The sequence below is a fragment of the Hemicordylus capensis genome, chromosome 1 (assembly GCF_027244095.1).
Source record: "Hemicordylus capensis ecotype Gifberg chromosome 1, rHemCap1.1.pri, whole genome shotgun sequence".
NCBI classification, from domain to species: Eukaryota; Metazoa; Chordata; class Lepidosauria; order Squamata; family Cordylidae; genus Hemicordylus; species Hemicordylus capensis.
The window spans coordinates 51,233,813-51,248,242 of NC_069657.1; the positions used below are offsets into that span (position 1 = coordinate 51,233,813).

General features: G+C 41.5%; 1 protein-coding gene across 1 annotated transcript; it reads right to left on the bottom strand.

Moving 5' to 3' along the window:
* Positions 1-1,720: 1,720 nt before the first annotated feature.
* Positions 1,721-13,505, bottom strand: PNN (pinin, desmosome associated protein). Its single transcript, XM_053287452.1, has 9 exons — positions 13,256-13,505; positions 12,780-12,851; positions 10,763-10,831; positions 10,180-10,252; positions 10,003-10,097; positions 5,619-5,694; positions 4,845-5,000; positions 4,623-4,761; positions 1,721-4,041 (listed from the first exon to the last, which is right to left on the bottom strand). The coding sequence occupies exons 1-9, from the start codon at positions 13,366-13,368 to the stop codon at positions 2,759-2,761; spliced, it is 2,076 nt and encodes a 691-aa protein (XP_053143427.1). The 5' UTR covers positions 13,369-13,505; the 3' UTR covers positions 1,721-2,758.
* Between the last annotated feature and the right edge of the window lie 925 nt (positions 13,506-14,430).

Genomic DNA, 14,430 nt, shown 5'->3' on the forward strand with positions numbered 1-14,430 from the left:
ATACCGCCCTTCCAAAAATGGCTCAGGGCGGTTTACACAGAGAAATAATAAATAAGATGGATCCCTGTCCCCAAAGGGCTCACATTCTAAAAAGAAACATAAGGTAGGCACCAGCAACAGTCACTGGAGGTACTGTGCTGGGGGTGGATAGGGCCAGTTACTCTTCCCCCTGCTAAATAGACCACCACATTAAAAGGTGCCTCTTTGCCCAGTTAGCAGGGATTTTGTCTTTAGAGGCTAACTTTTAGCTAAGACCCTGCTTAAGCTAAGGGGACAAGTCATGCTTGCTACCACAAGACCAGCTCTCCTCTCCCATCTTGTCTATTCCTACCCCACCCACTATTAGTATTTTGAAAAGAGATTATTTTTCTTTCTATCCTAAGGCAAGGAGATGGCAGTAGGTTAAATAACTGAAAAACTTTTCTTTTAGAGAATAATCCTCTCACAAACGATCAGTTTGGTAGGAAATGGGGACTTGTAAAGGCCATCTCTCACAGAAAGTTAGATGCAAACATTGCCAATATGCACACTATACACATATATACTAGGAGGATCAGCATGAAATAATAGCAACCATCACTCAAACACAGCAGGGTAAGTGTAATGGTTACTAAATTTCTAGTAACAAACATTTACTACTGCTATCATTGCTAGGGAAGGTGATGTCTGGAAATACCGTTGCTTTTTTAGTTTTACATTATTTGGAGGCTAGTGCTCCCATCTTAACCAACTGTTGCACAGACAGCCAACTAGCCAAGAAATACCCACCCCCTCCACTGTACAAATCCCTAAAAAATGAAATGTTCAAACTTTTTGGAAGTGTGGGCACTAGGCACTCTCACCATTCAAATTCTATGCAAGATGCTATAGCCTCCAGGAAAGAAAGCAACAGCACAACATTCCCCTTCCCAGCAGGTAAAAATACTTCTGCACAAATACCAAGTAGCCCAATAGTAACTATTGGGGTGAGAATATTTTGGTAAAGTGAATGTTCACACAAGCACACGGCTACCTTCATATGAAGATTCAAACTAATCATCATTGAAATTAATGGAAGTTGTTAATCATGACTAACTTCTCATTTCAATGGTACTCAGTCTTGACTAATGGTCTGGATCCTGAAGGATTTCCAGTTTTAAATTTGTTTATGGTTGGAATGATTTTAATTGTATTTCCATAACTTTTAAAAATGAAACCTAGTGCAGAGTATTCGAGTCACAAAGCTATGTAATTGTAATAATGTTATCCATAGTGGATGTAGCAGTTAAGTATTGCCAAATGAATTTAGATATGTGTTTTAGTTATGTAAAATGTGATGGACTCAAACAGCATAATCTGTGACATGTCCTACCCTAACACATTCTGCCAAAAAAGAACTTTGACTAGAAGATGCACTGCGGCAATCTTGTGTGTTCACATGACCAATGAAGGCAAACCATGCATTAAAGGAACTTATCCTCCTGAGTTATTCCATTATCTATTTTAAGTTGTGTGATTTTTTTTTCTGCCAATACAATTGTTCATATTCTAGCACACAATGCATTCAGTGGCCCCATGCCACCCATCCACCAATTCCAACTTCCACCCTAGCTGTTGCCAGAAGTAGTAGTGTTAAATCTTTGTGGAGTTCTGAATGGCTGGAATGATGATTTTAATCCATATTTGTAGTCTGCCAATACCAAATACTTCAACAAGTACAAAAAAGAACTTTAACAGTAAATGTATATAAAGCACTTTTATTTGGACCTTTACAGAACAAGCCAATGAATACACTGCAATTGTATAGAAAATTTAAAAACAATGTCACCTTTTTACATCAGCTATACCTCCAGCTATTTGCTTTAGCTGTTACAGAAATTCCTAGTTTGAGCCCCATTTCCCCATTCAACAGATATTCTTAAGCACAACATACATTTTAGTCCCAGATTAATTTTATGGTATAATGCATTTTTATTGGCATTTGTAGGTTTATTCTATGGCCAACTATAATCTGGTTTAGAAGCTACCTACAGACTTCCTCCAATATAAAGCAAAGCAGAGTTTAATGGAAATACAGGTTAAAAAGGTTAAGTGAAGTGTTACCCTAATGTTAGGGGGAAGATAGGGATTGTGGGCAGACAAGAGCTGGACAGATTTTAGTTTTCCAGGCCAGCTCTAACTACTCTGATGTACCAACTTTGCTCCCATATATGAGCAAAAAGTTCATCAAGGAACATTAGTAAAAGCTCAAGTATGTATAGTGAAAGCACAGAAAGAAAACCTAGGTTATGCACAGGTGAGTGCTCCTTCATAGGACTTGGGAATTCACCTTCTTAACGGAGGGGGAATAGGTAAATATTAAAACTGAAGGATGTCAATCAAGGGGAAAAGATTTCTATGCAAGATGAAATGGCAACAGGCTCTCAAACCTCTGCAAAATGTACAGTTGTTTCTACAAAAGACTAAGAAGTAAGTCACACAAACATAACGATTTACCTATTAAAATATACAGAGACTCTAAAGTAGAGAATATTTAAAAGATGAAGGGGTTGTCAATCCTTTTATTTATACACATTTGCATCCTCACATAATTTGATAAGTAACCTTTTACAAAACCATGTAAAAAGCACAAGAATTGCCTGGTAAAGAGTCTGCATTTCTCCAAAAGATTTTATACAGCATGCAATTAAGGCAGCCTTTTCTTCCTCACATGGAATCCTTTCACTCATCAAGTAATCTTCTGCTGCAAAGATTGGGCTAAGGAGCCTGGTCTCTTCTGTCAACGCCTTTTGTCTTTCCTGTCTGATTTACGGTCTCTTTCACTCCGTGAAGTTCTTTTGCCTGACCGACTACTTTCTGATATAGACCTTTTTCTGTCGGACCTTGAACTTTTATCCTTCGATCCTTTTGCATCTCTGCCGCTACCACCTTTTGAAGACTTGTGACTTCTATCTACACCTGAATTATCCCTTCGCTTGCGATCCAGACTCCTCCTGCGCTTCCTATCCCTGTTATGCCCACGCCCTCTGCTTCGGCTTCTGCTCTCACTGCTACTAGAACTGCTACTACTTTCTCGACTACTACTTCCACTTGTGCTACTGCTGCTGCTGGAACTACTCCGACTACTACTGGTGCCGCTGCTAGAACTGCTGCCACTACTGCTACTAGTAGAGCTAGTACTGCTAGTGCTGCTGCTTGTACTCCGACTTCGACTCTTACTAGTTTTGTTCCTTGTTCTACCTCTGCTCCTGCTCCTAATCTTGTTCTTGAGTTCTACAGTTACCGCCTGGACCTGGTCTGCCTGAGTCTCAGGCAGCTTTTCAGGCACTATAGTTTCTTCTTTCTCTACCTGAGGTTCTTGAACTTGAGCAGTTTCCAGTAATGGTGGAGGCTGTGGCCAAAGCACAGGCTCTGGCTGAGGCTGGGCCTCAGCCTCCGATACTGGAGTGGATTCAGGCTCCTTCTCTTCTGCCTCCTTGGGTTTGGGTTCAGCTTCTGGCTTGCTGACTTCCTCTTTCTCCCGGGAAAGAACAGGGCACTCCTGTTCTGGCTGAGCATTACACTCAATTTCTGGTTCAATTTCTTTGCTATTCTCACTTTCTAGTGGTTCTACATTATTTGCCTCATTAGTTTCCAATACATTGTTATGCTCACCATCTATTGGCAAAGCATTTTCACCTTCCTCTTTTGCCAACACAATATCCTCCTGACTATCCTCCTGCCTGTTGTTCTCTTTAATTGCTACTCCCTCATCTACTTTAATCTCCATTTCCTCTTTCTGTTCTTCCTCCTCCTGTTCTATCTCCTCATCACTATGACTAGCAGCTACCTCCTTTTCCTCCCCTATCTCTTCCATTTCTACATCATTGCTCTGATTACCTGTCTCCATCTCTTCCACCTGCTGAACCACCTTACCCTCTTCCTGCTCCTTGTTCTGGTCTTCCTTCTTTTCTTCTTTCTGCACCTCCTGATGTTCTTTTTCCTTCATAGACTGTCGCCTGGGCCTGGCTTCCATTTTATTAATTTGCTCAGCAAATTCAATGCGCCTAGTTTCAAACAGTGCTAGAGAATGAGAGAACAAAGTAAACTTAACATGAACAGTTAACAGAACTCTGGTTTCTGTACAGATCTATTCTGTGAATCAGGCTTTCATCTGTGTAAACAGAGTTCCTGCTCTCTTCAGAATACTTTTATACAAATTGTACAACTAGCAGATGGAAGCAGTTTATCAAGGAAAGCCAATTTAGAAAGGGATGATTAGGTCAACCGAAACCCCACATTTAGACTTTGCTGAAAATGTAGTTAAGTATCAGTCAAGAACTATAGATCAATGAGAGGATTTTAAGTGAAGCCACTATGCACATTTCCAAATGGATTATCTCTTCCATTTAAGATCCCACAAGTTCACCATCATGTGACAAGCACAAGAACATATCCAGCAGTGTGACAGGACTGTCTTATGCAAGTTAGACTATACCTTACTAACAGTAAGCATTCTAAAGTAGAAAAGTGCTGCATTTTCTAAATTTGCCTCTACGCAATTCAGTGTAAAGTGTTACATTAGTGTTCAAGTATTACCTCTACATTTCAGTAGTAAAACACTAGCACAACAGAAAGCATTTACTTTATTACATACAACATACCGTTTAGTTTTTTTTTAGAATCATCAAACAACTTCTGCGTAGCAGGACACATTCTGCCAGGTATGTAGAACAAATGAGGCCTTGTCTTTGTTCTTATGTATTTAATAATTTTGACATTATGATCATTCCATTCCTCTTGCTAGTAAAGAACAAAGAATATTTGTTACTTCAGTATCATCCACAACATAACCACCACAGAGAAGTTGCTGAATCCAAACTTACCAACTGAGCAAGTTCAACTTTTTGTTCCAGTAACCGCAGTTCTGTCTGTTTAGCACGTCTTTCCTCGAAGAGTTCCCGCCTCTCATTCTCAACTTGCTTTCTCTCTTCCTCTGCTTGCACTTCAAGTTTCTGTTCAATTTCTTGGCGCCTTTTTTGCTGGAGGTGAAGACAACAACTTTAATGCTTAATGCTAGCTCAATAATAGTATGGTTATCAAAATGTGCAATCTCAACTAATCCAAAAATTCAAGAGTAAAATTATACATCCCAAATACTATATTTCTCTGGTACAAGTGCACCAAAGACAGAATATACAACTTCATAAGAATATTTGGGAGGCATTTGCTTCTGCACTTGGTGTCCAGTGAGTGAAATTTTTACGAGGGAGGGGTGGCAGGTAGTGTGCATGTACCCCTCCAACCTATGACACTAAACTGGACACCACTTTGGAAGAGGATGCCTCACTGTATTGTTGGAAGCTTTTTAATAACTTATTCTTATGGTAAGAAAGAATAGGTTACAATTAAGTTTGTGACCATCACTCATTACAGTATTTGTTGATCCTTGGGTAAGTTTGACTGAAATAGGTCCTTTAAATCAATATATTTAGGCTCTTTCTGCCAGCATTTACACCCCAAAGTGATGTTCAAGTCTAACACTTTCACATTACACAGGTATATATTTGTGCTTAAGTTACTGAGCAGCTAGGAACAAGGCACAATGTGGTATAGGAATATTCTCTAGTTCACAAGTTAGATATTTCTGAAGTTAGTACCCTCTCAGTAGCAACTGTTGATTCTTGTTTGAACTTTTGAAGAGTACCCATCAACAGGCCAAAAATACGTCGATTCCTGACAACACAGAAGAGGCGAAAGAACACATTATACCATGTGCTTTCAGAGGTAATATTACACAATAAAACAAGTTTTCCAAGTCTTCCAACAGCAGCTGGCAGTCAATAACAAACTGGTCATAAGATAAGCATTATAACAAGAGCACATTTTAAAAGTTATACAGCTATTAGATGGTATGAATTTCCATAGCTACACTGACTATAGTTTAACTGGCGATAAAGTCAGTGGGCAGCATCAGTCAAAGTACACAGCTTATGAACAGATTTACAAGGTGGTAAAGCACACAAAAATACTGAGGTTTGTCTTTTAGGTCAGACTCCTTGTTTACCAAGATGGATAAGAATAAGGACTTAAACACATACAGCATAGCATACAGTTTCTACTAAATTCAGATTTGAGTTAACACTAATTGGTTTAATGTGACACCTAATACAACCAAAATCATAAAGTTAAAACAAAACTAAAAAGAGTTGCTAGCATCCAATCTATTCTTACAGATGAAATAAGTTTTGTTTCTGCAAGGTGAAGAGGTGATTTTTGTTAATCCCATCTTCCTTCTGCTGCCCCCTGGACTCCTCAGAAACCTGCTCTTGAGGATGGAGAACCTCAGGAACAGATTTCTGGGGAGTGCAGGGGGCAGCAGAAGGAAGAAGAATGGTGAAATCCACCTTTCACCATGTAGGAGCACAACATACTGCATTTGCACGAGTCTAAAGCATTTAGCTGAAAATATGTACAAATGTGTAGAATGTATTCATTCAAAAAATGCAGAGATTACAAAATGAGAACTTAATTGAAATCTTTATTTTTCCTGGCAGTTTAAATAATCCCACCCTGTCCTCTATAGTCTGGAAATCACAAGACAAATCTCTATGATTAACAATCATCATCAATGAAGTTATTGCAACTTTCCACAAGGAATCCTACAAACTAACTCTGGACAATGTTGTAGAGAATTATTCTAGAATCCCTAGCTCCTCATAATAGTGGTGTTAGAGTTAGGAGTAAGTCCATTTATGTTTACATTAGGTCAATTTACATTTTCAGTGCAAAAGTGTCTGTAGGCACTTTCTTCCATAGTCTTTTTAAAGACAACTTATAGGAATTTGAACACACTGACTCAGAGATATCACATACACACACCCCAACCAGGTAGCAGGGTTAGCATGTTATTTACCAGGATGTCTTACACTGAATGAGTGGCACAGTGGGGAAATGCTTGACCAGCAAGTAGAAGCTTGCCAGTTTGAATCCCTGCTGGTACTATATCAGACAGCAGCGATATAGAAAGATGCTGAAAGGCATCATATCATACTGTGCAGGAGGCGGCAGTGGTAAACCCCTCCTGTATTCTAACAAATAAAACCACAGGGCTCTGTGGGCGCCAGGAGTTGAAATCAACTCTACCTTTACCTTACACTGAATGGCTACATTCCTGATTCTGAATGGGTAGTTTCCTTATGATTCAGTAGTTTATCAGGACTAGTAAATTAGTCCAAGCTTTAATACAGGTGAAACTTGGAAAATTAGAATATCGTGCAAAACTCCATTAATTTCAGTAATGCAAATTAAAAGGTGAAACTGATATATGAGACAGACGCATTACATGCAAAGCGAGATAAGTCAAGCCTTAATTTGTTATAATTGTGATGATCATGGCGTACAGCTCATGAAAACCCCAAATCCACAATCTCAGAAAATTAGAATATTACATGGAACCAATAAGACAAGGATTGAAGAATAGAACAATATCGGACCTCTGAAAAGTATACAGTGTACTGTGCTTGATTGGCCAGCAAACTCGCCTGACCTGACCCCATAGAGAATCTATGGGGCATTGCCAAGAGAAGGATGAGAGACATGAGACCAAACAATGCAGAATTGCTGAAGGCCGCTAATGAAGCATCCTGGTCTTCCATAATACCTCATCAGTGCCACAGGCTGATAGCATCCATGCCACGCCGCATTGAGGCAGTAATTGCTGCAAAAGGGGCCCAAACCAAGTACTGAATACATATGCATGCTTATACTTGTCAGAGGTCCGATATTGTTCTATTCTTCAATCCTTGTCTTCTTGGTTCCATGTAATATTCTAATTTTCTGAGATTGTGGATTTGGGGTTTTCATGAGCTGTACGCCATGATCATCACAATTATAACAAATTAAGGCTTGACTTATCTCGCTTTGCATGTAATGTGTCTGTCTCATATATCAGGTTCACCTTTTAATTTCCATTACTGAAATTAATGGACTTTTGCATGATATTCTAATTTTCCGAGTTTCACCTGTATTTCCAAATATGCGCTCATTATCACAACCATTTAGTTATAAAGCACTACTGCAAATGGACTACCTTTTTATTAATGAGAAATCAATGTATCCTATTGCTTAGAGTAGAGCTGAGTAAATGCTATAATTGTACCATGCAAGTGCAAAACCAGATTTTAACTTCTTCTACAGTAAATAAAAAGTCTACATTTAAAAGTGAATTCATGACATAAGATTAACATCTATTCGTTAGAAATTCTATGCACAAAATGAAACCTGAGAAAAATATACCTGCCTTTGAGATCAAGCATTAGTATGGCACAACAGATCTATGTGTGTTGTAATGTGGATCACATTACAGAATGGCTGCCAGAATGTAAATAGCCAAAATTAGGAAATAAAGGAGGCCACTCTTTAGGCAAGTAGCACAAAAAAACATTGGTTTGTGATTATTATGGACCATCTCACTGCTGCACATTTCTGAATGGGAAACTTACATGTGATTTAATGGTTTATGCAAGACTAGTAGCCATCTGTGTGCTGGAACTTCTCCTCTCAGGAAATGTTAAAGAATAAGTTTTGTTAAACTTGTTTTTCTTTCAAGATCAAGGCTACAAGCACACTTATTTGGAAGTATGACATATAGATAGGCTTCTAGCCAAAACTTTAAGTTCAAGATTTACAAGTCATTTGGGATTACCTTCAGAGAGGCACCTTTCAAAGTAGTAATTCTCTTACATTTAGCAGCAGGAGAGCAACTGATCTCATTTAACCCCAGTACAGCATTCTTTCAGTGGCTGTTGCTGGCATCTTTTGAGGGACAGGAACTGGGGTGTGCAGAGACAGTGTGACACGGTTTGGTCCAAATTTGGGTATGTGAACAGGTTCAGTCAAACCGATTGGCTGGACCAGTCAGTTCGACTAACCAACTTGAAGTGGTTTATAATCAAATTGGCCTGGTTCACGATCAAACTGGTTCTGTACATCCCTAACAGGAACCTTATTAGTCTATGTAAAACACTTTGAGAACTCTTTTGCTGAAAAGCATTGTCATCAGTTGTATCACAGCACTAACATCATCTCCCAAGATGTTTCGTCTTGCATGTAACTACACAATGTGAATGTGGAAGGCAGCTTCAAAATACCCCATTAGCTGCTGCCCAGTTTGAAATGGGCATATTACAGGTGGACCTCACTATCTGCAGGGGTTCCGTTCTTAGCTGAAGCCACAGATAAAGAGGCATTGAGGCAATGGGAATCAAGGGGGTTAGGTTGCTGGAGGAACAATATGGATTTTAAAGGCTGAAAACTGAAGGAATAACTGAAAGAAAGTACCATCCTGTACTCTGCAGGTGTGTCTCCAGCTGTCCAGCAATGCCACCCCAAAGCAGCAATTCCACCATTTTTCTTGTGAAAAACCAAAATGGTGGATGGAGATGACTTTGGAGATCATTTCCAGCCCCACCTAGGAACCACAGTTTTTAACCCTTATTTACAGTGTATACCAAGGCTGGGTGTCAACTGCCTGACCATGGATACACAGAACTGCAGATGTCAGGACTGTGAGTATCCAAGCCCACCTGTATTAGCAAGTTTTCCAAGAGTTGTGTAACCTTTGTTATTTATCTGACACAGTATATCAAGATCTGTATATACAATTTTGTAAACAGGCCAAGATAATTTATGTTATCAGTAGTGCATACCAGCAAACCAAGTAGCATAAGACAAGCTAGGTGGAGAACCTTCCACATTTTCCCCCATTCCAGCACCACAGAGAAAGGTCTAGCTGATGTAGCCAAATCTGAGATATGAATCAGAACTTCCATGGTTTGAATCTAGCCTCTGCCATGAACTTGGTGGCCTGTGGCAAGTCACTCAGCCTCAGCTCCCCAGCAGCAATAAGAACACTAGTACTCACTTTACAGGGTTGTGCATGGATAATGTGACATGCTCTCAACATTAAAAAGCACTACTACTCGTGCTTGATAACTGAAAATCCTGATGTCACATTGAAGCATTTAACCAAGCCTTAGGTACCTTTGTTTCCCTTTTTCATCCATAGTTTGATCTTGAATAAGGTCTCGACGCGTTCGCTCTTTGGAGGTAGCAACAACAGAAGACTGCAACGCTGGCTGCAACGACAGAACAAAACTAGATTAGTGGAAATATCTACACATTTTCTCCTCATCCCCTCAACTTTCAGGTATATTTTACCTTTTTAACATCATCATCCTCTGCGTCGCTTTCATGGCGTGATTCTCTCCTTGTCCGACGCTCCCCAGCCAGCCTAAATTTAAGGCAAAGTGTCAAAAGCAGCCATGAAACAACGAGGAAGAAACATGCTTAGGAAAAATGTCAAGCCAAAGACAGCATCCTCTTCCCACAATACCACATAAGGATATCTTATGAGTACTTTAGGGGCGCTTCAAGTTACCAATTTCTGCAGAGAAGTTCAATAACTTGTGGCACATGAAGACTAGGGAAAACTGCTACTTGCTTAGTTTGTTGCTTTATTACCATTTAAGAAGATTCCTCAAAGCTAATTATTTTGTTGAGCCTACAGATGGTGCACTACAATAATGCTATATAGTGTATTCAAATGAGCACCACACTCTCATACTAAAATCCTAAAGAAACTGGAATAGAGTTGTATCACATCTAAGATAGCAAACCATTATTTTAAACTATAAACTGCCCTGAGTGCTATACAGTAGCATAGCAGAGAAGTACAAAGAACTGGATGGATGAAAAATAACCATCCAATCCTAGAATACAGTTTCGTTTTGTTTTCACATACCTACTGGTCGCTCCTTCTAAGTCCCTCTGTTTGGCTGGGGGTCCTCCTCCGCTATCCGAGAATCCACGCCTGAAACAAAATAGCAGATCCATGCATTAGATTAGCATGCCCTAAGCAAGTTTTTCCAGGCCATAGCTCTTTATGTAAATTGTGTGCAACAATGTTGCAGCTTATCACGAAAAGAGCAGCAAACTCCTTCAATGCAAGAATCTGAGAAGCAACTGCATCTGCCTTTGTAGCAAGCTAGTGCTGCATATGTAATTTGTACAATGCAATAAAGTGCAGTAGAACCTCGTTATTCATATAACTACTATTTGGGGGTGTTTTGTTGACACCCATTTTCAGTATCCACAGATACTGAAGGGTTAAAACCCATATATCAGTAGTTCCTAGAGGGCCGGAAGGGACAGCAGCCACTTCTGGCCACCATTTTGTGGCTCATTTCTTCAGAAAAGGTACTTGGATAATCTTCTGACACCAGGGAGAAAATAGCTAAGCAGCCACCAGCTCGGGAAAGGAGGAAAGAGCAGCAGCACAGATGAATGGAACAGATGGATGACCATATGGTTAACTAATTATTTGCAAAGCAGACTTGGAATATCTGCACCTTTGCTAGCCAGTGCTGCAATGCATCTTTCTAGAGGCACCTTTCGAAGTGCTTATTCTCTTTATATTAAACAGGGGAAGAACTGCCCCTATACGTTTTCTCACTTTCAACTTCCTAGCTTTGTAAGGTTAATAAGACATTAAATAAGGGCTGTTATATGTACCACTGCCCTGTATAAATTATCAGAAGTAGCTATAGTACTTGAAAGACTTGTTATTTGACATCATCAACTCATTAAGGCTATTCCTACTTTAAGTAGGTTCTAAATGTAAGGTACTTTACATTGCTAACTAAGCTTGCCACTTTCAGCATTAAAAGTTAAAAGCTAACATACAGAGCAAAAATGCACCAGTGCAGCTACAGAACAGCCTAATGAAACTACCCAACTAGCTGCAGCAGGAAAGCAGCAATGCTTGATGGCCTTCCCTTCCCCAGAAAGGCCTCTGTGCCATCCGGACTGTGCAGCCCTCAAGGACATATTTTCAGGTGACACAGAGGGCTTTCTGGGGAAGGGAAGGTCATCAAACAGTGCCACTTCCCTGCTACAGCTAGTTGGGTAGTTTCATTAGGCTGTTCTCTAGCTGCACGGTGCATCTTTGCTCTGTATGCCAGCCAAAGTCTTTAAGTTATGAAGTAGCCCAAAAATTTCCAAGCCTGTAACTTTTGCTATGCAAGCAGAGGCTAAAATAGCACCCAAGTGCACAAAGCAGGGCTCTGCCTCAATTGCCTCAGAACCAAGTTCCATACCAATATTCGGTTACATTCAGAGGGCCTTTGGCTCTTAGGAAAACCTTAGAATTGGCTACCCACTTTGAGCAATAATGGTCTGCAAATTAACACTTCAGTGAAAGTTATACATATCCTAAACAGAGTTATATTTGCAGACTGCACAGGACTCTACACTGATCTCTCCTATAACAAATACTTTCTAATGCCAGAAGGAAGAGAACCATGCATCCTCAGGGAAGCAACGGTAGGGAGCAGAAAATATGACACCATTATGTGCCCAAGGCTGCAATGCAAGGCACTGCTTGCAAGCAGTCTTCTCTCCTCACACACTGCATAGGGATGGCAGCAGTGTTCCCTCTAACATGGAACCCTAAATGTAGTTGACTACAACCCCCATAATTCCCAGCCAAAGGTCATTGCAGCTGGGGATGCTGGGAGTTGTAGTCAACAGCCTCTGGAATTCTCTGTTAGAGGGAATGCTGGATGGCAGGCAGACTCAGACTCTCGGCACATAAACACAAAACACCAAGCAATACAAAGCATTTGACCCTTTTGTACTTCCAACACATACGGATTTCCCCCAACGCCCGTGGCCAACAAGGATGCTGCCGTGCAGCACAGCACAAGAGCCGCCCGCAACCCCACACAACCGGCTTCCTCCGCTTCCCCATCGATTCTTACCTCAGCAATAAACTCCCACGGCCCCTACCTCCACCAGGGCCTGTGATGTTCAATAGTCTGCCTTGAGCGGGCCTGAAATAAAAATCAAACACACAAGCGAGTCACAGGAATGAGGAAGAGCAGAAGGGAACCTATCTGAAGCGCTGAGGAGGAAACCTCGTGCTTGCAGGGAGCAGCCGCTCCTCCCAACTCACGTGGGCAGCGCTAACGGGTGCAGGAGCGGGCCTGGGTCCCGCCTCTCCTCACCCTAGATTCCCCTTTCCGACCCCGACGCCTCCATTTCCCCCTTCACCCCCCCTCCCCAGGAACACCCTGGAAGAGGCGTTTTTTAATCGCCATCCTCATCGCTTAGATGGACCAGGGACAAAGGCCCGGCCAGCAAGGTCGCCTAGCCTCGGGTGGAGTAACTGCAAAGGAGCCCCCTCCTTTCCGCCGCGGCCCGCATCCCCGGCCAGTCGCTCTCCCACCGGCCTCACCGCACATCGTTGGGGTCCCGCCCTGTGAGCTTGCGGATATTCTCATCGACGTGCTTGAGGCTCTCCTTGGCCTTCTCGAGCTGCTCCTGCAGAGCCCGCACAGCCACCGCCATCCCAGCTACCACAGCGCGGCCTAGCCAGCCAGGACCCAGCAGCAAGCGAGGCTGGAGTAAAGGGGAGGAGAATCAAGCCATCCCTCCTAACACACCTCTTCTAAGTAACCCGCCAATCGATATTCTACGCTGGGAGAGACACCTTTGTTACCCAATAACCGCTAGCACTCTCTAGCGAATCAACACGTTTTTAGTTTAAATGGCATCAGGTTGATCCAATCAGCAGCTTCCCTGTTAGCCAATCAGAGATTTTTATTGATAGAGTAACGTCGCCCCCAGCCACTCGACAATCACCTTGCTTTGCTGGTTCTGCCAATCATTGCATGCCACAGCAAAATGACGTCCAAGCAACCAACCAAGTGTGAAAATTAGTTCTTCAAGCTAGCCAGTAAAGAGAGACGGACTATTCCGCTCTCTCCATCGAGCGGCTAATTTTCGCGCGCTCCTCGGATCGTAAGGTCTCTTGAAGTGTACAGGGTGGGACCAAGAACGAGTTTTACGGTTTCTGAGGCAGGATGATAAAGTCACGATCCTAACTACTGTTCCCTGGGAGTAAGCTCTATTATACTGTACTCAGTGTAGCTTATTTCTGAGAAAACATTTGTAAACTGCCTCCCATCAATTCTATGCACTTACCTAGTAATAATAATCACTTGACTGAACACGAAGCTTATTTCTGAGTTAAACCTAATAAAAGGATGCAAAAATGACAAGCTGAAATAAATAGTATAAAACAGAATTAAGTCAGACTGAATAACTCTGGCTCTTTTGCCCTTGCCTTCTATGCAACTGAGTCAGGCTTACAGGATTGAGTATTGAAGTGGATAAAGACAAGGGAAATGTACACAGTGGGGCCAAAAGGAAATGAAATTGTTAAGGCAGTAGGAACATAGGAAACTGCCATATACTGAGTCAGACCATTGGTCTATATCTAGCTCAGTATTGTCTTCACAGACTGGCAGTGGCTTCTCCAAGGTTGCAGGCAGGAATCTCTCTCAGCCCTATCTTGGAGAAGCCAGGGAGGGAACTTGAAACCTTCTGCTCTTCCCAGAGCAGCTTCAT

Excerpts from the sequence above, each read along its gene's own strand:
- PNN (XM_053287452.1), bottom strand. The coding sequence starts at position 13,368 with ATGGCGGTGGCTGTGCGGGCTCTGCAGGAGCAGCTCGAGAAGGCCAAG. Across the intron at positions 10,253-10,762 it reads TTAGAAGGAGCGACCAGTAG|GCTGGCTGGGGAGCGTCGGA; the intron begins GTATGTGAAAAC and ends CCTTAAATTTAG. Across the intron at positions 5,695-10,002 it reads GATGAAAAAGGGAAACAAAG|GAATCGACGTATTTTTGGCC; the intron begins GTACCTAAGGCT and ends CTGTGTTGTCAG.